Source organism: Gallus gallus, chromosome 1 (assembly GCF_016699485.2).
Source record: "Gallus gallus isolate bGalGal1 chromosome 1, bGalGal1.mat.broiler.GRCg7b, whole genome shotgun sequence".
Lineage (NCBI taxonomy): Eukaryota > Metazoa > Chordata > Aves > Galliformes > Phasianidae > Gallus > Gallus gallus.
The window spans coordinates 1,317,379-1,343,006 of record NC_052532.1 but is presented as its reverse complement, the minus strand read 5'-3'; the positions used below and the strand labels follow the sequence as shown (position 1 = coordinate 1,343,006).

General features: G+C 45.8%; 2 protein-coding genes and 1 long non-coding RNA gene across 38 annotated transcripts in view; 1 reads left to right on the top strand and 2 right to left on the bottom strand.

The window, feature by feature from the left end:
* Positions 1-12,758, bottom strand: part of NRF1 (nuclear respiratory factor 1) — a 48,058-nt gene extending 35,300 nt beyond the window's left edge. For 5 of the 11 annotated variants that reach the window (XM_015282685.4, XM_015282769.4, XM_015282417.4 and 2 more), the window contains exon 1: positions 77-12,648. The gene's annotated coding sequence lies outside the window, so the exon portion shown is untranslated. Of the gene's footprint in view, positions 1-76 lie in introns of all 11 variants that reach the window. The other 6 variants (XM_040676973.2, NM_001030646.2, XM_015282528.4 and 3 more) reach the window with 4 other exon arrangements.
* Positions 11,253-25,628, top strand: part of LOC107053537 (transcription initiation factor TFIID subunit 4-like) — a 20,901-nt gene continuing 6,525 nt past the window's right edge. Inside the window, exons 1-7 of one of the 25 annotated variants that reach the window (XR_006933392.1) lie at positions 12,528-12,581; positions 14,205-14,221; positions 14,656-14,742; positions 18,688-18,807; positions 19,575-19,756; positions 22,169-22,383; positions 24,739-24,898. Coding sequence is in view for 1 of the 25 variants with exons in the window: in XM_046910559.1 (XP_046766515.1) it covers positions 12,301-12,581; positions 14,205-14,240; positions 14,656-14,742; positions 18,688-18,807; positions 19,575-19,602 (552 nt within the window). In the remaining 24 variants the exon portion in view is untranslated. Of the gene's footprint in view, positions 12,582-13,037; positions 18,808-19,574; positions 19,757-22,168; positions 24,899-25,628 lie in introns of those variants that run through there. The other 24 variants (XR_006933388.1, XR_006933391.1, XM_046910559.1 and 21 more) reach the window with 24 other exon arrangements.
* The window catches only part of SMKR1, a 3,129-nt gene continuing 302 nt past the window's right edge, over positions 22,802-25,628 (bottom strand). For both annotated transcript variants that reach the window (XR_003076421.2, XR_006933393.1), the window contains exons 2-3: positions 24,978-25,032; positions 22,802-23,263 (exon numbers count right to left, since the gene is read on the bottom strand). This is a non-coding gene — a long non-coding RNA (small lysine-rich protein 1). The remainder of the gene's footprint in view (positions 23,264-24,977; positions 25,033-25,628) is intronic.

Here is a 25,628-nt window from a genome sequence, read left to right as displayed (position 1 = left end):
TTAGGGACATGTGTACCATAAATAAGGGGAACAGCAGGTGAAGCCTGCTGGGTGAGCAGGAAGGAACAGAGGTTACCTCCCCTAGCGGACTTCCACAGGAGGGACATTACTGATTCAGGAGGTAGAAAAGGTTCTGAAAAATCCTATTTCCCAACTACACAGCACAGCACCAGAAGCAGGCACCGCTGCTGGAGGAAAGGTCTTCACGCACCTGGCATTCCCAAGCTGGGTGCCTGGAGCTTATTTCTGCCACTTTGACACCAAGACAGGATGCTCCAACCTCAACATCCCAGGATGTGCATTACAGTACAGAGGTTTAGTGGCAGCAAGTTGTGTTCTGGAGATGATTTTTGCTGCACTATTTGCCCAGAGTCCGGAAGTAGACATAATCATTACAACCTAAGCATAAACGTTACATAAAGCATATTTATTTAATGTAGCTAAGTGCTAAACCACTGAGCAGAGCAGTAGCTCAGTCAGCAGGGCACCAGAGCATGCAGCATGAACATAAATCTGAGCAGGAGATGCTCAGGTTTTGTCAGTGGGTATCTACTGTGTATTGGTGGGAAAGCACCAGCATACCACATGCTATTGCATCACATACCAGAGGGACCTTGTGGCCATAATAATGGGGTCAAAAGTCCACGGGATTAAAAGCTCTTTACCACACCCTCTCCACAGAAATCTGTTCAGCTTTTCAGGAGGAGCGAGTCAGGAGCACAGACCTGGCCATGGTGCACTGCACCATCAACTCAACCACAGCGTGCCAACACGCAGCTCTGCTCTTCCAAAGCATCCCATAACTTTTATCATACATATATCCTGTCAGAAATACACAATGCTTTGCAAATGATCAGCATGACAGCCACTATGACAAAATAGTCATCAGGCTGACGGTGAGTCCAAAAATGACATCATCAGGACCAACCACGCAGGAAAAATGGGACCGTGAGATCCATGCCAGGAGAAAGAGCTCTTGGCCAAAGTTATCTTGGCCAAACCAACCAAGAACAACTTCTTGAGAGACTGCAAGAGGAATGATTACAAACGTAGGATGCTCCATGGAAAGAACGGAGGAGAAGGAGGAGCACCTCAAGCTGAGGACAGGAGGTTTGGTGGAAGGCAGGAGATGACCCGAGTCTTATCCTGATTCTGGGAGAGGAAGAAGGGCAAGGCACATCCAAGGCCATGGGAAGAAGTACCAACAACATTGTGTACTGAACACTAAGGGCATTTATAAAGCGGTTCTCTCAAAGGCAGCTTCAACCTGAAGACACCACCACCAGCAAATCAATTATTTTAGCAAGTCCCATCCTCTAAACATTCATCCACCCCTTCCAAAATCATTTCCCACATTTGATGCAAGCACAGTTATTTTTTTTATTATTCCTTTATGGGAAACAAAAGCTGCATCTCAAATGCAGGGAGAATATTCCCTGGACAGCACTTAGGGAAAGCTTCCTGCTCAAATGCCAGAGGCACATGCGGTGTTGAATGGAGATGAGAAGAAGTTCATAGATGAAAATACTGACAGGAGACTTAGGATGAGCCAAGCAAAAACCCACTATCGTGCACGTAAGTTTCCAAATATCACATTATTACCAAAATGGCTGTGGGCAGTCACATCCTCTTGCTCAATGGACAGCTTCCAGCCAGCAGGTCCATGGCTTTAGGGTGGGTTAGCTCCATGTATGGGATAAGGATGGGTTATCTCTGAGTATGGGATTCAGATGGGTTTGCTCCACGTACAGGATTGCACAGCGATGGTTCTTTCTCCAACAGCCTTTGTCCTCCTATGATAACTCCAACCTAGGCAATCTGAGAATGGTTTCTCAATTCCCAATACAAAGAAATCCAGCTAGATCTTTCCAAAAGTGGTATTGAGCTTCTCAAAATGCCAAACGTGCCAAACCCACTCTGTTTTCTCTCCTACACTTCTAATAACGAGAATCACAAAATGAATGGCTTCACTAAGAGCTACCAACTTCATGGTGGAGCTGACTCTTTATTTTGGCATTTCCTATCCAGAAAAGTGAGTTTCTTGGCTGGGAAACACTACGAGAAGCCCCAAATGTTCTTAAAATGTATGAATGGAAATTAAACTCAATTTGGGCTCCCAACAGATGAGTTTAGGCTGTTTCTAAGATAGGCATGCACTAAGGGAGCTCCAACCTGCCGAAATACAGTTGTGAGACCATTACAAACCTATGGAGGTTAAAGCTCCAACCACCTTCCCACTCACAATCCAGCTCACAATGGAACCAGGCATTATTCAGCCTTGTTTACAAGACACTGTGATATTAGAACCACCCAAAAAGTGGGTTCACCAATTCAAATACCTCCAGTAAGGAAGGGTCTGAGACACCAAGGTGCACTGAAATCTTTTGGTTGGAAACAGATCCAGCATAATCTTCTTCTAATGAACTTATTTTATTATCACTACAGAAAAAAAATGGGGGGAGTGAAGGGACATTTCAGGCAAAACCTTAATGGAGCAGCACAGCAGGCCATGCTTTTCCCAAACCACTAGGCTTTCTTTGTCTGAAGTGGTTCACTGCTCTTTTCCCCATGGTGCCATACAACATAAAGTGCTTTCCATTGAAATAAAGAAGTATTTATCCTCATAAAAAAATACTACCAGAATATATGTGACAAAGCATAGCCACCACTCAGCTCCCCAGGAAACGAGATTGCAAAATGAGCGATGCTTCTGACACTGCTTTCTTTAGGAGGAAAAATGCTTGAACCAGGGCAATACCACTCAAACTGGAACTATGGGCCATGCATTCCTAAGTGGGCAAAACAAGCAGCTGGGTGACCAACATCAACACATCGGTGCCCATAAAGAGCAGACAGGAATGTGTGGGTATTTGCTCTCATTTTTACAGGCACACATTGCGCTTCCACCACCAAGCAGAACCTGGCTCTGCCCTTTCTGTACCCTCATCTTCATCATTCCAGGCTATATAAAAGTAAATAGAAGCTGGGAAAAGGGCAAGAAACTATTGCACATCTACCACAAACCAGGACTTACTCTCCAGTGGATGCGGGAGCCTGCTCCATCGTGCACATCCCAACACTACAAGCTTCAGTAACTCGTTTCTACCATTGTAACTTGGATCAATTCCAGTTTAACCCACTGGCTGACTTCACTCAGTGCCAAATTTCTACTTTTCCAACTTCTGCACTCTTTTCATGTCTGCACATTTGCCTCCTGGAAAATTCCCAAACGTTTCCAGCATCTGAAGGGCAAAAGCCCTGTAGCCGTGTGTTGAAAGTTTGGGTAATTATTTGTATTATCCATCTTTTCATGTTATTCCTGCAGGATTCCTGGTAGAAATCAGGCTGTGAGCACAGAGGAAGAACTACCTGAAGAGCCACCAAAGAACCACCCAAAGCAGCTCCGCCATGGATCTGATGGACTGGAAAAGGGATTATTGAACAGAGCATGAAAGGAAAAAATTGTTCTTGATTCGTTTCAGAAATGAACACTCCTCGTTCCAGAAAATGAACTTTCATTCCTGTTCTGCTTTATAAACGCAAACAATTTCAGGTGCAAGGAAACCCTGATACCATGACGATGGATACCATGCCTGTGGAGACATTTCCTGGTAGCTGTGGCTTTGTCCCGAAGCCTTGGATGAGAGCCAGAAGTATTTTTAAGATCTTTTAAAATGCTTGAAAACAGAGAAACGAGGATAAAGTCATCTCACCACGCAGTGCAGTTGCTTTGTGGTCACAACGGAAGCTCCTTTGAAGCACTGCTGACACCAGAACTGGAAGAATATGAGGTGCTGGAGGAGAAAAGCAGCCCAAAATAGCAAAACCTGACCACCCGAAACAGCAGAAAACAACAGAAATGGAGCACAAAACCTGTAAGTTCTGCGTTCAATTCAAAGACTCGTGGTTGAAAATAGAGCTCGTGTCTACTCAGTGTCACCTGTGGTGTCAACAGAAGTAACCACATCGACATAAAGCCATGAGGGTTACTCCACTAGAGGAACTCCTCTACCACCGTCTCATGATAGTGTTGTTTCATGAGTGCTTTAAACTGAGCCAAAGATGAGATGTCCACACAAGAATAAAACAGATGGAAAATCATCTTGGGATGTTTAAATGATTTCCATGTGGATGCAAAGCATGGACCATGTGAATGAAGACCGAAGGAGAAGGGCTCAGACCCACTCTGTGTGGGCTGTAACTCCAAATTCTATATTTTCAGGGTTTGCAACCAGACCTTTCCTCTGCTTGGACATTTTGGGTGGAGGTTTCTCCTTTCAAAACTCACTTCTTCATAAAAAATGCCTGTCTTTTCTTGGTGAATACTCCTTGCTATCACTACAATGTCTCCTAAGTGAAGGTTTTGGAGGAGAAAAAGGCCCCCGTTGGGCACTGACACCACAGCAGCTCCACTTTCTGTATGGAATAAGCAAAGATTGAGAAATGACACAAGGTAAAAGGCAGAAAACTGAGCTGCAGCAGCCCACGAAGGTATTGAGGCACAGAGCACTGCTTCTTCCATAAAACATAACTCAGACTGCTGGGTGGTGATGGACCCACCTGAAGTTAATTTAGAGGTCTTGGAGAGGGGGCCCATTTGGCATAGCCAAGAATAATCCCTCTGGCTCATTTCCTTATTAGTTCCAAAGGAATGGAAACGCTCCTAGTTTCCCCTTTTCCATTTTCTGCTTGATCCCTGTGCTGCAGACCCAATATCGAGCATCCTGCATGGAACCACACATCACACAGCACCGTCTGGCGCTACGCAGCTCAGTCTGAAAACCAGCTTTAAAAAGGGAAAACAACATCAAATCTGTCTCACTGGTCCAGCATCACGCTTTTAACTGCAATGAAATGCTGCTCCACGCTCAAAGAGCTGATTTTTTTTTTTCATCCAAAAAAAAAATGTGCAACACCTCCTCCCTTTCTTCCACTCCTTTTGTAAAGTTGGTGAGCATCTGGAGTTTAATATGCCTTTAATGGATTCAAGCCTGCCCTGTAAATAAGCCATTTGCTTTGCATGAAACCACCACCATCACACTGGCACCTTTGTTCTCGGGGGTTGCTGTGATCTGGGCATGTTAAACCCCATGCAACAGCGCTGCTGGCTCTTCTCCTTGCAGTGCTGTGGTAGTTTCCAGCCATGTGCACCAGCACCTCTGCTAGGAAATGGGCTTCCCCATCAGCACATAGACCACTGCTGCTCTACCTTCTTACTTCCCCCATCTTGCACAAGGATTGCTTGCAGGAGCTGTGATGAGGTGGTGGCAGTGCTCAGCACTGCTCAGGTGCTTGTTTGCAACCCTTGCATGGGATGAGATTAGAAAGCACTTGTCCTGTGTGAGTCCTATGCACTTACCACAGCAGGTTGTTTGATTTTAAAACCTATTTTCCATTGGTGCAATAGGTTTTGATGAATTCCCAGCTCCCTGCAAAGACAGCCTGGAATAATTCCTAAGTGAAAAGTGATCCAGTGAGAAATTAATCACTCACCGCTTACTGATAAAATAAAGTCCTATTTGAGGGGAATTCTGCATCTGAGATGGTCTCTCACTGTGATCTGCTGTTCTGGCACAAAGCAGAGGTGCTTCTTCATCCCGTGAGCATCTCATCAGCAGGTTTCAGTGGTGGGAGAATGCACTGAGACTTGCACGAGGACAATTGCAATCATGCCTTAAACCACTGCTGCTGATCAGCCCTCATAGCAGACCGCTGTAGCCACATTCTGATCCATTTTGGATGGGTCCCAGTTCCATCTCTTGTCACTGCCACAGCCAAGCCACACCAAGACCCGACTTTTCTTAGGGGGATGCAAAACAAAGCCTTTGTGTTCTTCCTAAAATGAGGCTTCAGACACCTGCTGGAAGTCTCTGCATAGCATCCAACCTGCTGACGGCTCTCCCAGGTTAAATATTATTCACTCATTCACCTTTAGATAGGGTTCGATGCCATGCCCATTCAATGATGTGCCTCGATGGAATTAGTAACGTGGATTTGATAAGGAAACAATGCCATCCATCATCAGCAAGATTGATTTGTATCTCTATTATTACCCTATCTCGTTGAAAACACACATCGAAATGCAAAAATCCCATTGTTCTGGAGAATTTGCAGTGGTCGTTCACTGGCAGAAATACAGTAACTCAAGCCCTAGGAGGGACTGAAATCCATCTCTTGTCATCCCACAGCGTCCTCCTGTGGCTTAATGCAATTATCCTTTTAATTAGGCTGGAAAAATAATCCCTATGCCAACAGTCGCAGCATAAAAAACCCTAAAAAAAAAAATCCTAGAAAACCAAACCCATGTCTTGTACTGTGCCTTTCTCATCAGCATCTCACCCAAAAGAGCTGCAGGAAACACAGAACGCCTGGAGAAGAAACAAATGGGATTTCACACCTGTTTATTAAGCATGTAAGTGGAGTCTGAACAGCAAAGCATCTGACAAACAGAATCCTTAAAGGTACCATTATGTCCATTTGCACACTTTCATTTCAAGAACCACAGAAACCCCAATTTCTAATTATTTTACTCTGAACCATGTGGCCTTTATGTCATTCTAAGCGAGTTGCTCTTCTCTAGTTGTTACAGCTTTTGAATTAATTTGAAGAATTGCTAACCCCATCAGCAGCATGACTGGAGGATCTGCTGTTTGCTGATGGCCCTTTCCCGACAGGATTACTGCCTAAAAGATGGAGCACAGCCCTGGCAGGCTGAATTAAGGTACGAATGTTCCCATTTTTAATCCTCTTTTATAGAGGGAAAGGATTACTGTTACACTGGGCTGCTGCAAGGGAACGTAATGGGAGCGTTGTGAGGAGCACACAAGAGGGCAGTGGTTGGCAGACAGCACTGAGATGCTCACGGGGGTTAGGAGGCAACATAACAGCACATTTGGATGCAATAGAATAAGAGATTTGGAAACAACACCAAGAGATCAACCTGTTGGCCATGGCTGCTGCCCTGAGCACTTGGCCAACAGTGTTGTTTGCCCTCACGTTGCCTTAGCTGTCATCTACCATGTGGTAAGGGCACAGGGCACAGCCCTAATTAAATTATCTGCACTAAATTGCACAAGCTCTGACCTAAGGTAGCAGGCCTGGCTACAAAGCTGGGTGGTTCTGTTGGTGATGTGTTCTGCAGGGAGCTCATAGAATGGGTCAGGCTGGAAAGGGCCCCAGAGGCTATCATGGCATGGCCCACCCCAAACCCAAGCTTAACTACACCTCTGAGATCATACTTGGTTTTGGAGGGGAGGCTCCACCTTGACCAGGGGAGGAAGGGGACAGCCATTGGATCACAGGACATCCCAGTTGGAAGGGACCCACAAAAACCATCAAAGTCCACAAAGCACCACCCAAACCCTATGTCTGAGAGCAGCATCCAAATGTTCCCTGGCCTCTGGCAGCTCAGGGCTGTGCCCACCACCCTCTGGTGAGCCAACCAAAGGACCTCAGCCACCCCTCACGTTTTGCTCCAAGCACACAGCGTCTGCTTGCACCCATGAGCAAGGTTCCACAGCAGGAACGCTGCGAGTTGATGAGCAAAACCCTGGAAAAGCAATATGCCACCTCTGCAAACTGGGCACCAAGTGCTGGAGAACATCAGCAGCTGTGTTTTGGATGGGATATGGATTTTCAGGCAGGAAGTCTATCTGCAGCTCAACTAGATGAGACCACTCTGCAATTACCTTAGTATCTGCATGCTGAATGTAAGTGCATTTTTAGAACATTTTTCCCCTCTGTGGGACCAACAGAGAGCTCGTTAACCTGGCCACCTTGCTCCTTGAAGCACATCACTTATTATGCAGCTGTTTTCCATGCAAGCTGAACACTCAAAACTAAATCTGTTAAAAGATGAAACATTTATTGCACGTTTATAACAAACATGCCTACATACAAACGGGGCTGTTCATGCTCTTCATGTTTGTTAACGTGGGAGCTGAGGGAGGTTTTAGGGGCTGCTGTAACACACAACCATTTACTCTGTGCATGGAAAACAGAAGGCAGTATTTTATTTGCTGCTGCATTTTGTGTTTTGGAGGTCTTTGACATTTCCTCACCGCCACCTCCATCCACGTATGTTTCTCATTATCAGAGTTTAAGCATTACGGCCAGCCCAGGAGCACACATCATTTGCTCCTTGGGCAAGAGACCCACCTCAATGCTTTACCTTTCAGTCCAAGATATGGTGCAGAAATAAGGCAGAAAAGGAAAGACAACTTTCAGTGCTAGGCAACTATGAGAAGTGCTTCACATCAGCCTGGCCTTCCTAGGGAGAAAGGGAGCAGCACTACCTCAAGTCCTCTTTCCTTTATAGGGAAAACTGAAGAATTAAAGGACCTTTTTGGGGTCCAAACAGCAGGAGATTCCAACAGCTGGAGTCAAAAATAAGCTTGTGGGGATAAGAATTAATTGACACAACATCGAGGATGTCGCAATGTAAATAAAGCACAGAGGAAGTATTTTTGACCCAGACATGGTGGAAGTTTCCCAAGCCGCAGAGTCATCTCCGTTTGATGACTTTAATTAGAGGGTTATGTAATAAACAGTAGGTGGGAACTGGTTTCTTTCTGATTGCATTACTTGTCATAAAACCATGGAATGGAGTAGGTTGGAGGGGACCTCAAAGACCATCCAGTTCCAACACCCTGCCAACATCTAACCTAAATCCCCCCTCTTTTAGTTTACAGCCATCACAAAACTCCTTTTTATCAGACCCCCACAGAGGCAGGAAACCATCAACACCAACCAAAATAATGCAGGTGAGGAAGCCTAGCACAGCAATGCACTGCGCACAACATGACCCACTACCCACAAAGCAGGACAAAAAGGTGAAAAACAACAACTGCAAATTAATGCTGGGCTCCTCACTTCTATAGAACCCAGGATCAGATGGAATATACCTACAAAGTGCAGCACAAGTCTCTGAACATCTACATCGCACAGGATGAAAAACAATGCCATTTCCTTGATGTCAACACATCAGCAGGATGGATGTCTGCTGCTCTCCACTAGATACAGCTTCCAGCTCCCCAATGTCTTATCCATCAGTAGCACCGACTCCTTGGAGCTCAACGGGTGACTCATCCACAACCAAACACCCAACCAGCCTCTGCCAGACAGCTGAAAAGTGTTGGGGGAGCCAAGAAGAAAGGGTTGAGCTGGCAGAGGTCAATAGGGTTGGGCTGGCAGAGGCCAACAGCCCTACTTTCAACAGTGGGAACATGAGCAACCACCAAACTGGATGTGAGGTGAGTAGTTTTAAACCACGAGGGTACAGATTACCTTTAAACACAAGTAAGACATGCTCATGTGCCACCCAGGGGTCCTCAGTGGGCTGCACACCTCTGGTATGGCAGCTGAAATCCCAAAGAGGGAACTCTTATCCTCAGCTGGCTGTAGCTGCTCCTAATTTTAGACACGCATCCTTAGCAAGTGGCTATTTACCAAACAGCTAATGAAGTTCGTTAGAGGAGAGCCGGGTGAGTCACAAAGCCTCTGCTCCAAGTGCCACCTCAGCACCATTTTCCATTTTTTCTACTACAGTTACAACTCAGAGCAAAGCAGGCGAGATCCCCACCACGCACCAAGTTATTTTAAAAGACCAAGGAGTGTATCACAAAATTATTTTATTCAAGAACTCCATTACTGGATAATCACTGGTACAAAAATAAAGCTAACGATACATCCTTCCTCTGGACTTCCTTCAGGAACAGCAGTAGAAGTCCAAAGTTGAACTCTACAGCAGCACTTGCACTGAAAACCAACAGGAGCTAAGTTCTATTGACAGCATTATGCATGAAGATCTATTAAATTTTCATGGTAGAAGGGATGCAAGGACATCCTACAGAGGCACTGAACCCAGCTTCCTTCCTAGAAGTTATTTTCTGGGCTGCTTTCCAGATCATAAAAGGCTACAGCAGAAAAATAAAATAAAATATATGAAAAAGAACCCAAAGCCTCCAGGGAGGTTGAATGGAATCTCCCAGGGCTCCCAACCCACGATCCTGTGGCCATTCATGCTTCATTTTCGTTACAAAGCTCAAAGCCTCCAGGCTTGAGCCTGCCAGAAGCCAAGCAGGTTGTGATAAATCTACCAAAGATGATTCAGGTTCGTGAGCAGTGGAAAAAACAGCAAATTCCAACACTTTTGGTAGTCCTCACACCAAAATACCTAAAATTAAAAGCTGACATCTGTGCAGCTGACCAGTCACGGGGCTTAATAAAGCCAGTAATTAAAGCCTAATTACTACCAAGCATAAAAGCACTGTGTGGCAGGAGTTACAATGCAGCCTTTGCTCATCATCCTCTATGAGGTTTATGCTATGCATTTTCCCAATGCCACACACACCACTGGATTTATGGCAGTGAGAGCCAACTCAGTGCAAAGTCTGCACCTAAACAATGTGAGAGCCCTAAAAAATGTGACACAAAGCTCCATCGGAGTGAAGAAAATCATGTATGAGATGATTTAAGTCTACATCATAGCACTTAGCCATAATGAAGGATACCAAAACCCCAAAGAAAGTCAACGTGATCCTCACCCATGATGGCAGACAAGACCAAAAACCCAAAGAAAGTCACTGTGATCCTCATCCATAACGAATGAGACAGAAACCCCAAAGAAAGTCCATGTGATCCTCATCCATGATGGATGAGACCAAAACCCCAAAGAATGTCAACGTGATCCTCATCCGTAATGAACAAGATCAAAATCCCAGAGAAAGTCATTGTGATCCTTTGCCATGATGGACAAGAACAAATCCCAACATGATCCTTAGCCATGCTGGACAAGACCAAAATCCTAAAGGAAGTCAACGTGATCCCCAGCCATCATGGAAAAGACCAAAACTCCAATGTAAATCACCGTGATTCTGAACCTTCCAAAGCAGCCATCACAGTCAGATACTTCCTCCTTCCCACAAATGTTCTACCACAGACATTTAAAAGCAGAAGACAGAACGATTTCTCATCCGTTCCCCCACTATCAGGGCATGAAAACAGCAACCCCACTGCTCTAAAGATGAGCAAAACGCTGCAAGTGACCCAACAGCCAAGGTAACACCAAAGCATAAATGCATAAAACTGTGAAAAATGACATAAATCAGCCAGGCAGCAGCGAGGCCAAAGAACCACACCATGCCAAAGACAGAACCACGCCATGCCAAAAGGTCTCAGATTCTACGTGGGGGGAGCAAAGATCCAAATCTTGAAGATACACGCAGAAAAAATTTCTGCACGTTATCAAAATTAGCTGTAGATGCAAAAGAGCTCTTCCTGTGCACATTTAGGGTGGGGATTTTGTGCTCTGTGATGGTTCCCAATCCCAAACAGCTCAGGAAGCAGTGGGAGCCCTCTGGCCACAATGCAGCCCAATAAGAGGGGGGAGGAGGAATAAAGGGAAGAGGTAAACAAGAGGGACAAACTTAAAAGGGGGAAAAAGAAGGGAAAATAAAAAAGAAGGAAAAAAAAAAGGGGGGAGGAAATGGGGAAAAATAAAAAATAAAAAAATAAAGGAGGAGGAAAAGGGGGAAAAATATAAATGTGAAAAAAGAAAAAAATTAAATGGGTGAAAAAGTAAAAAAAATAAAATAAATAATAATAATAATAAAGGGAAGTAAAAAAAACTTAACAGGAAGGAAAAGGGGGAAAACCTAAAAGGAGGAAACACTAAAAAGGGGATAAAAGAAAAAAATTAAGAGTGGAGAAAAAAAATAAAGAGAGGGGGAAAAATTAAAACAGAGGATAATAGAAATATTAAAAAGGGAAAAATAAAATAAGAAGGGAGTGAAAAATGGGGGAAAACTTAAAAAGAAAATTAAAAATGGAGGGAGGGAAAAATAACGAGGGAGATGAAAAAAAGTAAGAAAATGTTAAGGAGAAAAAAATTAAGAGAAAATAAAAGAATTAAAAAATTATAAGGGGAAAAAAGGAGAAAATTTTAAAAAATAAAGGAAAAATTAAAAAGGGAAAAATAGGGAAAAACAAAAATAGAAAGGGGGAAAAGGAAAAAATAACAGGAAAAAGATGAAAAAATAAAAGGGAAAAGCAAAAAAAAAAGGAAAATAAAAAAAAATTAAAAGGAAAATTAGATAAAAAGGAAAAAGATAAAAAAGGGGAAAGGAAAAAAATTAAAGAAAAAAAATAAAAGGGAGGGGAAATAGAAAAGGGGGAGGTGGGAAAATTAAAAAAGAAAAAAAGAAGGAAAAAAGAAGGAAAATAAAGAGAAAGCAAAGCGGGAAGGAACGGCAGAACTACAGAAGGGCCGAAATAGAAACAACTGGCGGCGGGGCGCACAAAATGGCAGAGGGGTCCCCGCTGCCCCCGCCGCTCCTCCCGCGCTCGGCCCGGCGCTGCCCCGCGCGTGTGGGCCCGGCCCGATCCCCATCCCATCCCCCCCCCCAAAGCCGAGAGGGCTCCGCGAGGCCTTCCCGACCCCCCCGCGGCCCCGCGGTCCCCCGGGCCCCCTCCCGGGGCGGCGCGGCCCAGCGCGGGGCGGCGGGGCCGGGGGTGCTGGCGGCCGGCGGGGGCCCCCGCGTTGCTGCGGCTGCGCCGGGGCTGGAGGAGCTGGAGATTGCGCGGTAGGACACTCACCTCAGAGCGGCTGCGCTGCGGCGGGCCTGCGCCGTGCGGCCTCCGGCGGGCGGCGGCCGGGGACGGGGAGAGCGAGAGGAGAGGGGGGAAAGCGGCGCGGCCCGGGCGGAGCCGCCGCAATGGCGGAGGGGAGAGGCGGGGAGCGGCGAGCAGAGAGCGGCGGCGGCGGGAGGAGGCCGGGGGGAGAGGGAGAGAGGGGGGGTGGGGGGGGGGAGGAGGACGTATGGCGTCATAGCGCGGCGCCGCCGCCATGATGGGGAGGGAGAGGGCCGCGCGGGGGGGCGCCATCTTGGGGAGGGCTGTGTGGGGGTAATGGGGAGAGAGGAGGCGCCATCTTGGGGAGGGGGCGGTGGCGGCGGCGCCATCTTGGGGAGGGCTGAGGGGTGATGTGGGGGTGAGGCGCGGGAGGCGCCATCTTGGGGAGGGCGTGGTGCATGGTTTTTAGGGACAGACGCCATCTTGGGGAGGTCACAGCTGCGCTCCCCGTTACCTCAGAGCCCCCTCAGTGCCTCTTATTTTATTCCTGTGAAAAATAAACATTTTGGATCACTGCCCGGCGACGTTTTCCTCGCCTCAGCCACCGCACAGCGCCCTGGGGGTGTCGGGGTGGGGGAAGCTGCGTTGCTGAGGGGATTTGGATTTGTAGAAAGGAGGCGACAGTCAGGCAAAGCTTACGTGGGACCTCACAGTTTATTGTGTGACATTTGGGGTTCAGAGCTGTGGTGGGGTCGTGGGTTTGTGACAGGGGACATCTGAGGGCTTCCAGTGGTAACCTGAAGTGTGAAGGAGGGAGAATTAAGATGCAGAGGGGAAAAGGTGAGGGAAATAATAAAAGTAGGGCTAAAACTGATTAATAGGAGGGATTTTAAGGAGGGATTTCAGAATGAAGCTGTCAGGATGAGATGTTTTCCTCACAGCTGAAGGATGGGTGCGAGGAAGGAGGAGAGTCTGAAAAACAGAGGAAGGAGGCAAAGGAAATAACAAAAATAGGGATACATCTGTTTTATAAGGAGGGGTTTTAAGAAAGGATCACTTAAATGCAATGAAGACGTCAAGTGTGAAGTGTTTTCCTCACATCTAAAGGATGTTGTGGATGAGTGCTTCCAATGGGAGGTGTAAGGGAGGAGGATTTGAAATACAGAGAAAAAAGGAGGTGAGGAAATAATAAAAATAGGTACAAATCCATTTTATAGGGAGGGTTTTAAGAAAAGATCACTTAAATGCACTGAAGACATCAAGTATGAAGTGTTTTCCTCACATCTAAAGCATGGTGAGGATGAGTGCTTCCAATGGGAAGTATAAGGGAGGAGGACTTGAAATACAGAGGAAAAAGGAGAGGAAGGAAATAACAAATAGGTTTAATTCTGATTAATAGGAGGGATTTTAAGAAGGGATTTCAGACTGAAGCTGTCAGGTTTGAGATGTTTTCCTCATGGCTCAAGAATGGGTGCGAGGAGGGAGGTTAACAGGAGCTTGTTTGCAGCTGGAAACAGTAATCATAGTTTTACAGTAATCATAGTTTTATTTCTGTTGGCATAAAATGTATGTGTATATATATGCATATATATATGTGTGTGTGTGATATTTATTTTTTATTTTTTAAATTTCAGGATACCATCTGTGCCTGGTAGAAACCTCTTCTGTGGGTATATCAGAGTTATACAAACACTGTTGTTATCCTAATATCCACTCCTGGTGGTTTACAACTTCCCTTAGAACCATAGAATCATTCAGGTTGGAAAAGACCTCTGACATCACCAAGTCCAACCCCTGCTCATCCCCATCATGCCCACTGAACCACAACCCTCAGTGCTACATCTCCACATTACTGAACACCTCCAGGGACAGTGACCCCACTGGGTACCCATTCCAGTGCCTGACCACTCTATGAGAAGCCATTTTTCCTAGTATCCAGTGCCAGTCTCAGTGAAATGGGAGGCATCTTAACATGCTGACCATCTCGCAGCCCTCTATGCATTTTATGAACTGAGAAATGTAGGAGTAACTTCATCCCATCGATGGAATGAAACACAGCCACCATTTTTTTTTTTCTGTTAACAGATGGAATAAAGCTGTAAATGGCCTCCAAGGGCAGGCATTTATGACCACACTGCATCCATCAGAAGATGGAAGAATATGGGAAGTGTGGTAAGAAGAACTGCAGAGCCAGCCGAGTCAATTGGCATGCGTGTCAGGTCAGCTCAGGATCAAATGTCCACTCTGCAGAGTCACACTCCATTTGTTGCCTCTGCAGTGCCCCTGCATTTCTTTGGGAGCTTTGCAGCCTCATGCACACTCTCACAGCATGTTGAGGAGAAAAAAAAAAAACACCTCTGCTTTTTGCATGAATGTCATCTTAGCTCCTAGACTCAGGGACTCTGAGTTTGAGATGCTCTGGGTTTCTGCTATTGGTCTTCTGTGAGTACCAAGTGTGGATCAGGGCCAGGTGGTGACATGCCAGTTGCTGTGATGAGAGAATGACCTGGTGGGGCTTGCTGCTCCTGGAAGCAGGGTGAAGCTTTGCCAGCACATTCAGACGTGTGGAGGCAGCTGATGGGGACTAATAGCTGTGGAATTCCCTTGTGCTAATCAGCAGCTTTGGAACAGGGCCACGAGCACAAAGAGTTGGGTCTGTGCCACCCGAGCGGCGCAGTATAACCCAACAGAACCTCCACAGGATGAAGGTCACTTTCTGGTACATCAGAGGGAGGCAGACTCACGTGATCCACCAAGAAATTTTCATAGTGCTGGGCGTGGTAACACTGCAATAGCTTCAGGAGGCTCTGGAGGTACCCGCAGTGGAGGTTTTAAAGACAGATTAGTCAAATACTGCTCAGGAATGCTGCAGGTAGAGTTGTTCGTGCTTCAGGGAGAGGGATGGCTGACATAAGGTCCCATCCAACTGCATATTTCAGCCACGTGTCACTAATTGGTTTGGAATAGGCAGATGAAGCTATGAGCTGTTGATAGAGCATGTTTACAAAGCAGTGGCTTGGGCTGGGCCTAACACGTGCCCTTTTTTTTCTCCACCCCTCTCAAGGAGTTCTTATCTGAAGACTTGCAGATGGGACCCAAGCCTCTCGATGAGGAAGGGCATGGACATTCATTTGGAATGCACCAGGCAGGTCCTCAAGAAATAGAATTTCCCAGAGTAAACAAACTAACTCTTTTTACAGAATTGAATGTCAGTGCATTTCCCCAGGTTCTCATGGCCACCCTTGTGTCATAGACTCACACACCTGTTGTAGTAGGCGTAGTAGTTTCCCATGGGAAAAAGAGGTGCCAAAAGGTTAACTGTGAGTCCAAATGGATGTTTTGCCAACAGAAGGGTAGGGAACATAGCTTGCACACCTGTGGGAGCGTCAGGGTTGGTTAGGACATGACAAATCCAGCATCCAGGAGGACAGGGAGGAGATTAGCAGGGCGAAGGCAAACAATGCGTGGTGGAAAAGGTGAGTTCTGGTGACAGAGTGGGTCCAGAAAAGCTTAGATGTCCACATCTTTGGCCTGGAAAGAGAATGTGGAAGGGATAATGTGCCAGAGTAGCCAGTGAGCAAATACAAACCAAACAGCAGCCTCCAGTAATGGAGGGAGTGGCTGTGGGAGTGCAGCTGTGTCACAATCAGAAGGTTTGCAAGTGAGAAAAAGTTCTGTGGACTTTTAGGGACCACAAAGAAAGATGATTCCATAAGGGGATGAGGCGCATGATGATTGAGCAGAGGAAACTGAGTAGTTTAAACATTCATTTTAAACATAGGGGAATGCTACAGACACATCTGTTTCCAGATTAAAAACAAAAACATCCATTACTTTCCTTTAACACAAGTCTTTGCAACAGTGATTGTTCAGTAACGTGCAATAAAATAGATTTGCAGGGCACGTAAAGAGCCAGACTTGTTTTCATTACTTTAGGGAGGATGTTGATAGCGTGATGAGTTTGTTAGAAGTAGTCTTGATTGGGTTCTGGCTGCTGCAGCTCCTCTGGAGCCAGATTAGACCAAAGCTGAGTCAGGATTTGGGGAGAATTTCTGTGATGAAAGGCTGTTATGGTTTGTGCTGTCACCAAAATCCACACAGGTGCAGTAATTCTGGAGAGCTGCTGCTGTTGGATGAAGGATTCCTGCAGCATCATCCAGAGCCTGATCTTTACCCTCAGTTCTCCAGCACGGTGTGAAGATCCAGGAGCAGCCCAGATTGAGGCTGAAACCACTGTTTTGGTGGTGATTCCACAACAAAATGGGGTCTGAATGTGCAGCAGTACAACTGATACACGGCTACTCTTGGGGACAGCAGCTTTACACTCATGGTTCCCCTCTTTCAGCATCCAGTAACCAGTCTGGCTTTTGGTCTTGCCCTGCATCAACTTGCCTTTTCACTTCACTTCTTCTCACAATCAGTGATTACTTTTTGTTCTGCCAGTACCCAGATGAGTGTGATTCTCTGATCTCTATGAAACAGCAGTAATAGTAACAACTACCTGGAGAGTGGCACGGACGAACACACTTAGGCCTTTCAGTGCCTTTTCCTTGCTGCTCAGCACCAAACTGCAGCAGATCTTACAGCCAAAATAGTTCATGAAGAGACAGAGATGAGGCACTAAAGAAGGAAGAAATGCTCTAGGAACTCTGTTGGCAGGAAGGCTTTTCTCTCCCATCTCCACATTCTGCCCTAAGCTTATTTTTATAAATACATTGATGAAGGCTTTTTTCTTAGTCACTTCTTAGAACAGGAGCTGCTTCCTTGTAACTCATTGTGGGACAGAGCAGCAGTGCTGTGGTGAGCTTGGGAGCCCAGCCCCATGGTGGAAGCTCATTAGATCCTCCTAATGCTGGCTATGGCACATGATGCTTCTGAATAACTTGCTGCCTTTTGTACAGGGCTGCAAGTCTGCTCTTTGTAAGATGCTTCCTCATGTCCTATCTGCCTTTCTTAGGTTAATAGTTTCCCCAAGCAGTCACTGAAGACTGATGGCACAATGTTGGATTTGCTTTTCTTCATTACTCAAGGCAATTTTGCCTAAGCTACACAACAGGCAAGGCGATTTCCCCTTGGCTGGACTAGCTGTCTGCACACAATTACACTTCTCTATTATTAGTGAGAGTGAGCTGGGCTGAGTTTACAACTGTGCAGGAGAGATAAGCTCAAGACGACTGTGCTTCCTCTCCAAGGGGCTGCTGAGCTGCATTCAGCTCTGCGTCTGAGACACCGCCGTCCTGAAATGGGGAGGAATTCTTGTCCTCTGAATGGGGATGCCCAAAAAGAGCAGGCTGGGTGTGTTTCTTTTAATGGAAGATTAGACAGAGAATCACATGATTTTACCCTCTTTACCCAAGACACTGGAGTCACAGGAGCTTTCTGATACCCATTTTTATGTCAGAACAATCACATCCTGAACACCTTTTACTAAATGAACTAAACAATCTATACAACTAGTCCAAGCACAGATGCAGATGCATAGATTTATGGGAGATTAATGCCATGAGTCTCAGTTTTTATGGCTCTCACATTTAGCAACACGCGAGGAGAAGAACTGCATGTCAGAAGTGCTAATTGTTACCTTCCCATGCTGATGATAGTGCACTTTCTTAACCGAAAGAGATGAAATGAAGGAATGCTGGGGGAAGGGAGATGTAACAAGTGTGAGGAATCAAAGCATCTGCACTTAGAAGAAAACAGAGCTACTCCTTGGACATTTTCCAAGGGCACGCTGTAATTAACAGGTACTCCCAAGATGCCCGTCTTCAAAAGGTGCCAAAATTCCTCGATAAGTTATCTCAGGAGCCAAAACAACAGGTGAGAGAAGGACTGTTGCTTTCAAGGACGCCACTTCAGGTCACACCATTCAGATGAGCTGGGTACTGTGGAACGCTCGATAGTTATTATTGGATTAAGGCAGAGCCTCATGCTAATAAAGCTGCAGTATGCCCCAAAAGAGGATGTCTGCTTGAGCATTGCTTATCCTGAAGAACAGAAGCACAGGGTGAGATTACACAAAATTAAGATCATGAGAGGAGGCAATGTTATCAACAGTATTAAAAGAAATAGTAATTTCATAATTTCATAAGTAATTTCATTTTCTTCCATTCCTGCAAGTCACGTCAGAAGCTTTAAACCAACGATGCCTCTCTTTATCAAGCCCTCTTATGAAGCAAGGACAGGAAACTACCAGAATCCTCAAAAGCAAATGACACAGAAAAGGAGTTTTCTCCATAGGTAAGCATTACAGTTTCAAGAAGACTGGCCAACCTACATAACATTCTGAACTGCCATTGGAAGAAACCCACAGAAGCTCTCACAAACATTTTGTGTAAGCAGGGAGGGAGCCAGATTGTTCCTGGGATGCAGTGAGCAATCCAAGCTTTTGTAACCATGCATTCAACATGCTTCATCATGTAGCATCGGTCACTTGGTCAGTGAGCAGATTTATTTTGCAAACATTATAGTCCAACAAATGAGCAGTTTGCCATGAATGTGAAAATGAAATGTCATCTCAGTATGCGTGGAGAACTCTTCACCAGCTGGTTATCCTTGCACTTTGCAGAACAGAAACATTGCTGAATGACACAGAAAAAAAAGGATCCCCAAGAGATGTACGACCAATTGGAATCACCCTGAGAGAGAAAAATGGTTTTTCTGAAGTTAAATGTTTTTGGTTTTTTTTTTTCAACTTGCACTAAGCAGTATTTAACATTTTGGCTTTCTTCACATAATCCAGTTATACTGGTTGTCCTACTAGCATTAAAGAGGGGCTTCCTTTTAGCTCACAGGACCACTTATCCTATTGCTTGTTGTGTCAGCTATTATAAATATTCTATAATTCAACTGTAATTACAGATAAACCTTTAAAGCACTTGGTCCAAGCATTTTCACCAAAGAGCAAACTGCTCCATTCATGACATACGGTCATGGCCATCCCAAGGAAGACACTAAGCTACACTAAGCTTTTTTCCTCATTTTTCTTAAACATTTCTCTTTTTCAGTGCCAATTACAACAAGAAGACGGTTTGAACTCCCGAATTCACTGAATGCCTCCAGAAAACCACCAGTAACTGGGTAACACACTAGGATGCAACGAGAACACCCCAGCATCTGGAATGGAAAGCTTCAATACCTGCAAGCGTAATGATACCCAGACAGCACATCTGAGAGAGCAACCACTGTTGTGAGTACTCATTTTTTGGTCCTTCCCATCTTTTGTACAACAGCTACTAACAAAAGGGAGAAAAAGCTCATGCCTTTTTTAACATAAGCAGGAAGTGAGAAGCTGAGAAAAAAAAGACATTAAAATTGGATGATATTTTTTTTATTCCTGTGAAATGTCTGAAATGGCCGTAGGGAACCGAGACAGTGGAAATGGGCAAATGAGACAGGCGTTAACCCACCAAAACCTCAGTTTTGTTTACTTCTGTGGGCACTATTTAGTGCCAACATCTAATGTGCATTTTGGATAAAAGTTTTTCTTTAAATATTTGCCATAGTAACTTCTTCATTGTGGAGATAGCATTTATGACCACAGAAGTCCTCAGCTGCCCTCCTCTGAATTTGGGAAATAACACCCAGGGTGTTTCCTAAGGTGAAAAATGAGACAAAAGTGTATGTGCTGCTTCTCAGGCCTTTCTTAAGTATCATAAAGATCTGCAGTGCTTTTCTTAATGTGAAAATAACAGATTAGGAAATACCATGCAACACACAAGTGTTGGCTGAAGGATATTCTAATACCAAGTGTAGTGAATAATGGCTGTTTACACAGGAGTTAAACAAAAAGACATCGCTCTCACAACAAGTCTTTTGACTCTCCCCCTGTACCCCACCCACAAACATATACGTCAGCATCCGGTGTATTTTAACAGCCTGGTTTTGGTACAGAACTTTCTACTCATAAGGGACACCCCGTGTACTCCAGCAGCACACCGTGCATGGCTGTTAAGTAGCAGCAAGACAAAGGATACCCTACTACCAGGAAATGTAAGAGACAATGCACAAAACACTGTGAATTTCCCTTGCAAATGGACGTAAAGGAAAGGCTCTTGAGCTTTCAGTTCCCTCTCAAAAGGTTCTTTGGGGATTTGAGCAGAATCAGCTTTATTCATCATAAACTCAGCTTATGAAGTCTGCACACCAGCAGGGAGAAGAGCTATTCAAGTAGAGAATCAACCTAGTTTTAAATCCAAAGTTATTTCAAGGTGTCTGCTGGTCTTCGTTAACCACAGGGCAGCCTGAATTACATGCAAAATTGAAATGGATGAGGGTGTGGGAGAGGGAAAGAGGGGAAAAAAAGTGTTTAATTTTGTGGTTTGGGATGGCTCGAAGGGCTTTCTCATCTGCTATCAAAGAACTGAACGGCAGCTTCTCAGACACTCTTGAAAGCAGAGCCTTCGTTTGCACTTCACTGGTCACCATCTGGTATGCATCATACAAAAGCAGATTTTTTTTTTGTTTTTAAAGAGAAAACAACTAATGATATTTCACTACTTGTTCCAGTCAGTTTTGCACATTAAAACTTGAAATTGTTGTAGCTGCAGTCTATCACAGATGTAAGAAGGGCTTCGCTTCCCTGCAGCAGTTGTATCAAATCAGCCCACTTGTCTCTCCTGAGCAGCATACTGTCTGCCTGCTGGCTGGATAACAGCTTCAGAGGAAGTTGCACATGATTCTGCAAGAGATGGTTGTAGAGAAAGTTGCCCAGAAGGAAATTACTTCCCTAAATACGTGCTCTGCATCCAATTGCTCTTATGGCAGGAGATGGTGTTGCTCTTCAGCTTTTCCTCCTGCAAACTGACCCTGGACCAGAAGCAGAGAAATGCTAAACGTGGGGGACAGCCCTATGACACCAAGTAGTTCCTACCTTGGTGCTTGGAAACATCTGAATGTCCCTTAATGCTCTGTGCAGCAAGTATATCACACAAAGAGGGAATGCTTCATTTTTTAACAATCAGTATAAGATGCTAAATATAGAGAGCAAACTGGTCCTCTCTTGCTTTGGAACACCATTACCAGGAGGAAGCGGTTGCAAATATATGCTGTGGCCAGAGACTTCCTGGTGGGTGATGGGGTAACAAGACTTTGAATAGGTGTTGAGGAAGACTTATCTATGAGTGGCAGAGCAAAGTGGTACTGCAAACCACATCCCTGATATGGCAGTACATGCCAGCTGCAGGCTAATCAGCAAGGAAGCAGGGTCCCTGCTGTGATTTTCTTGCATGTAGATGAAAAATTCGGTAGAGCACTGCAGTAGCCCATGTAATCTACACGACAGTAGTTGACCTGCAACCAATGCCACAAAACCATGATTTTATCAAGTTAATATCTCTTCATAGAGGGAAGATGTTAAGCTGGAAAAATAGCATAAAGCTGTACAGGTGTTCATCAGTTTGTGTCAGTCCTGTTGTAATTGGCAGCTCTGCTGCCTATAACACAAAGCTACCTGGAAGTCAGAAAGGTGCAGCACCTCCACATGCAGTTAAGTCAATCAGAAATGGACATCTCTAGACAACTCTAGCCTACTTCAGATTACCTTCTCCTAACTTTTTCTCTGAGATTCTGGCTATTTTGTATTCCTTCCCACCTCTCACAGCCTGTGTCAGTTCAGGACACATCCTCTCTTGTCCTGCTGCATCCTTCCAGTCGGTGTGCTGGAAGAATCTGGGAGAGATGCACAGACTCACTTGACATACTGCTTCACCAAGGACTGCCTTAAACTGACACAGAGGAAATGGAGCGAAGCGACTCTGATCTGTAACATAAATCTTGTGGTTTCCAGCCAGGATGTTCGGACTAACAGTGATTACGGTAAGAGGAGACTTGGTTGGGGGGCTCATCGTCGCCTCTAACTTAATACAGCATCACTGCCAGCATCTCAGCTAGATCTCCAGGATCTCACTACAGCCAGAAGAGAACTGGCAGTATGTTCACTGGGGCTTCAAGTATCACTTATCTGTCCAAATGTAGAATGAGGTGAATCACCCAGATACACAGACTGCATTGCACAGCTCTTCTGACCCAGAAAGGGAGCACCAGGTGACTCTCAGAGCTGCTGTAGAAGTATTTGACACTGATGATCTCAGTGTGGTATCTGCTATCTGAGCTCAAGTTTTCCCCAGCACTGGTTGAAAGAACTGGAGGCACACCCACACCGGGGAGCACATTCCATCTGCGTAAGAACAGCAGTGGTATGGGTAAAATAAACCCCACCACAGCTCCCTCAGACTGCTGAGACTTAATGTTTTATTCCGCACAGAACTAAGGTCTAAGTGCCACAGCTGAAATTACGACAGCACTAGTGCAACTTGCCATTTGTCACTGTAAGCTTGAGCTATAAGAAGAGTGTCTTTGTGTGGACACAACAGTGATTACGGCAAAATATTTGAGCTAACCACTGGAGATATTGTATGAGTCTCAAGTTCAAAAAAGCCTCTTCTTATCAGGGGGAGCTCGGCTTTCATCGCATCCTTTGCTTTCCAGCCAGCTACTTTCGTCTCTTCCCCTTCTTTTTGGGGGAGCCAGGCCAAGGAAAGCCCCGCAACTCCAGGCAGGCGGGGACATTATGGCAGATGTAATGGGCGTTGAGCATGGCAGCTGGGCTGAGGATATCCACATCCTTCACCACCTTCTTCGTTTTCTTTTTGGAGCTTTTTCCTTTGCCACGCTTGGGTTTGCTGCTTTTACCTGCCTGCAGAGAGAAAATGACCATGAAAACACCTAATTAGCCCTTTATCTGTATTGTCTGCCTTCTGGGCTGAGGATCCCAAGACATCCTGGAACAGTTTCACGGCATCACAGTCCGGGCTGTATTAGAATCATAGAATGGGACCATCAGCTCAGAGCTCCTCACCACAGACAAAATCTATATTTGCTCTGTAAGAATCTTTAAAGACATCAGACAAGACTGCTTAACGTTCCGCTGTGCCTCTGTCTGGCTAAAATAGGTCGGTGCATAATGGAAATCCCACGGTCTTTTCAATTGATTTTTTAATTAATGCATTATGATACACTCCTAAAGTCAATTAACCATATGCTGGGTTTTCATCCGATACCGTGTACCTTTTTTTTTGTCACTTCCCACCTCTGCCCACCTATTTCTGTTATTTGCCTGGTTTTGCACACCATTAATTAAACAGTTCTGTGCAAATTAGAAATATTAAGGACAGGCGCAAAGGCCATATGTAACTATCAGCTGGGAACAAACCAGCTGAAGGCAGCACGTGAAGCATATTTTTCCATGGAATGAGAGCACAGTCGGGATGCAGCCTTCAGTCACCCAAGGGCACAACGTGGAGGTGTACATACAGGGATAAAAGAAAAACAAAAGGTCACGAGGTCCATATAAAGCACACAGAACCACTGCCCACAAGAGGAAAGAGAAGACAAACAGAAAACAGCGTGAGCTGCAGATGATGGCGGTAGTGTTTCCTATTCAGTCATTGCAGACTGCAGGCTTCAACACAGACATGCATCAGAGAGGGCCGTGAGCCTTTCACAGACCTTAACTGGCTTGAATTTGTTGAAAACTGCATGTCCTGGGATGTGTTTGCTTCACAGAGTGGATGCTTACAGCAGATTATGAGACAGCCTCCCAACTGCACTCCCTGTTTGTGTAATCCCAGCGGGGCCACTGGCAGACTGTGTGAGCACCATTACATTCCTGGTCAGAATTTGTTCCATAGCTGATCTTTCAGAATAACAAAGATGCTTACAGCTAAGGGCAAGCTGCTGTAGTGAATCTGCAGTGAGAAACAGGGAATGTTTTTGGTTTAGAGCTGACCCACTGCTCCTGCTGTCTCTCTGCAGCGAATACCTCCGACCTCTGGGGCTTTGAATGTCAGCAGTCGGTTTTTGTCAGCAACTCTCTTCTCTTCTCTTTTCTGTCTCTTATTGAATGTGACATCAGTAGGCTGCAGCCTGCAGTCTGCTCACGCAGTCCAGCACAGCCTGGAGCTTCTTCCCAGAAAACAAATGCTTGTGGGAAGCCAACAAACTCCTCCAGCACAGCACCACAAATGCTGTCAGGAGTCACACCTCGTCCATATGTACACAGGCACACACAGCAGTGCCACAGCTAATGTCTGGCATGCCAGCCAACAGCCGCGGCGTTCCTTATGGGTTTAGCAGGCAACGAAGCTGAGCAGCTCTTTTTTTGTCATGCAGCTTTTTTTTGGCAACACTTGGGCAGATGAGAGTTCCTAACAGTGTCCCATTGATCCCATACCACCCAGTGTGACAACTGGACTCTGAAGTATCCAGATATCTATGCTTGCGTGGCGTTTGCCATCGCCTACGAGCAACCAGATTTGGCTCTTTCGAAAAGGTATGCAGAATTTTACAGCCTACTGTCTGTCAACATCAAGAAAGAGCCAACACCTTCAAAACAACCAAACCTGCATTACCATGGCTGAGTCCCTGTAGCAAGCAGCACTCCACACCAAGCCCTAAGGCAGGACTCTGCAACACACAACCATGCCATCAGTTGCACACTGTGTGAGGCACTGGCATTATTCCATTCCATCACCATCCCCACCTCCATCCATCCCCATCCCCACCTGCATCCATCCTCATCTCCATCCCCACCTCCATCTCCATCTCCTCCTCCATCCATTCCCATCCCCATCCCCATCCCTCCCTCCATCCCCATCCCCATCCCTCCCTCCATCTCCATCCCCATCCCTCCCTCCATCCCCATCCCCACTCCCACCTCCATCCCCATCCCCATCCCACACCCATCTCCATCCCCAACCCCACCTCCATCCATCCCCATCTCCACCTCCATCCCCATCCCCACCTCCATCCCCATCCCCATCCCCATCCCCATCCCACACCCACCTCCATCCCCAACCCCACCTCCATCCCCATCTCGACCTCCATCCATCCCCATCCCCACCTGCATCCATCCTCATCTCCATCCCCACCTCCATCTCCATCCCCACCCCCACCTCCATCCCCACACCCATCTCCACCTCCACCTCCATCCCCATCTCCACCTCCACCTCCATCCCCATCCCCACCCCACACCCACCTCCATCCCCAACCCCACCTCCATC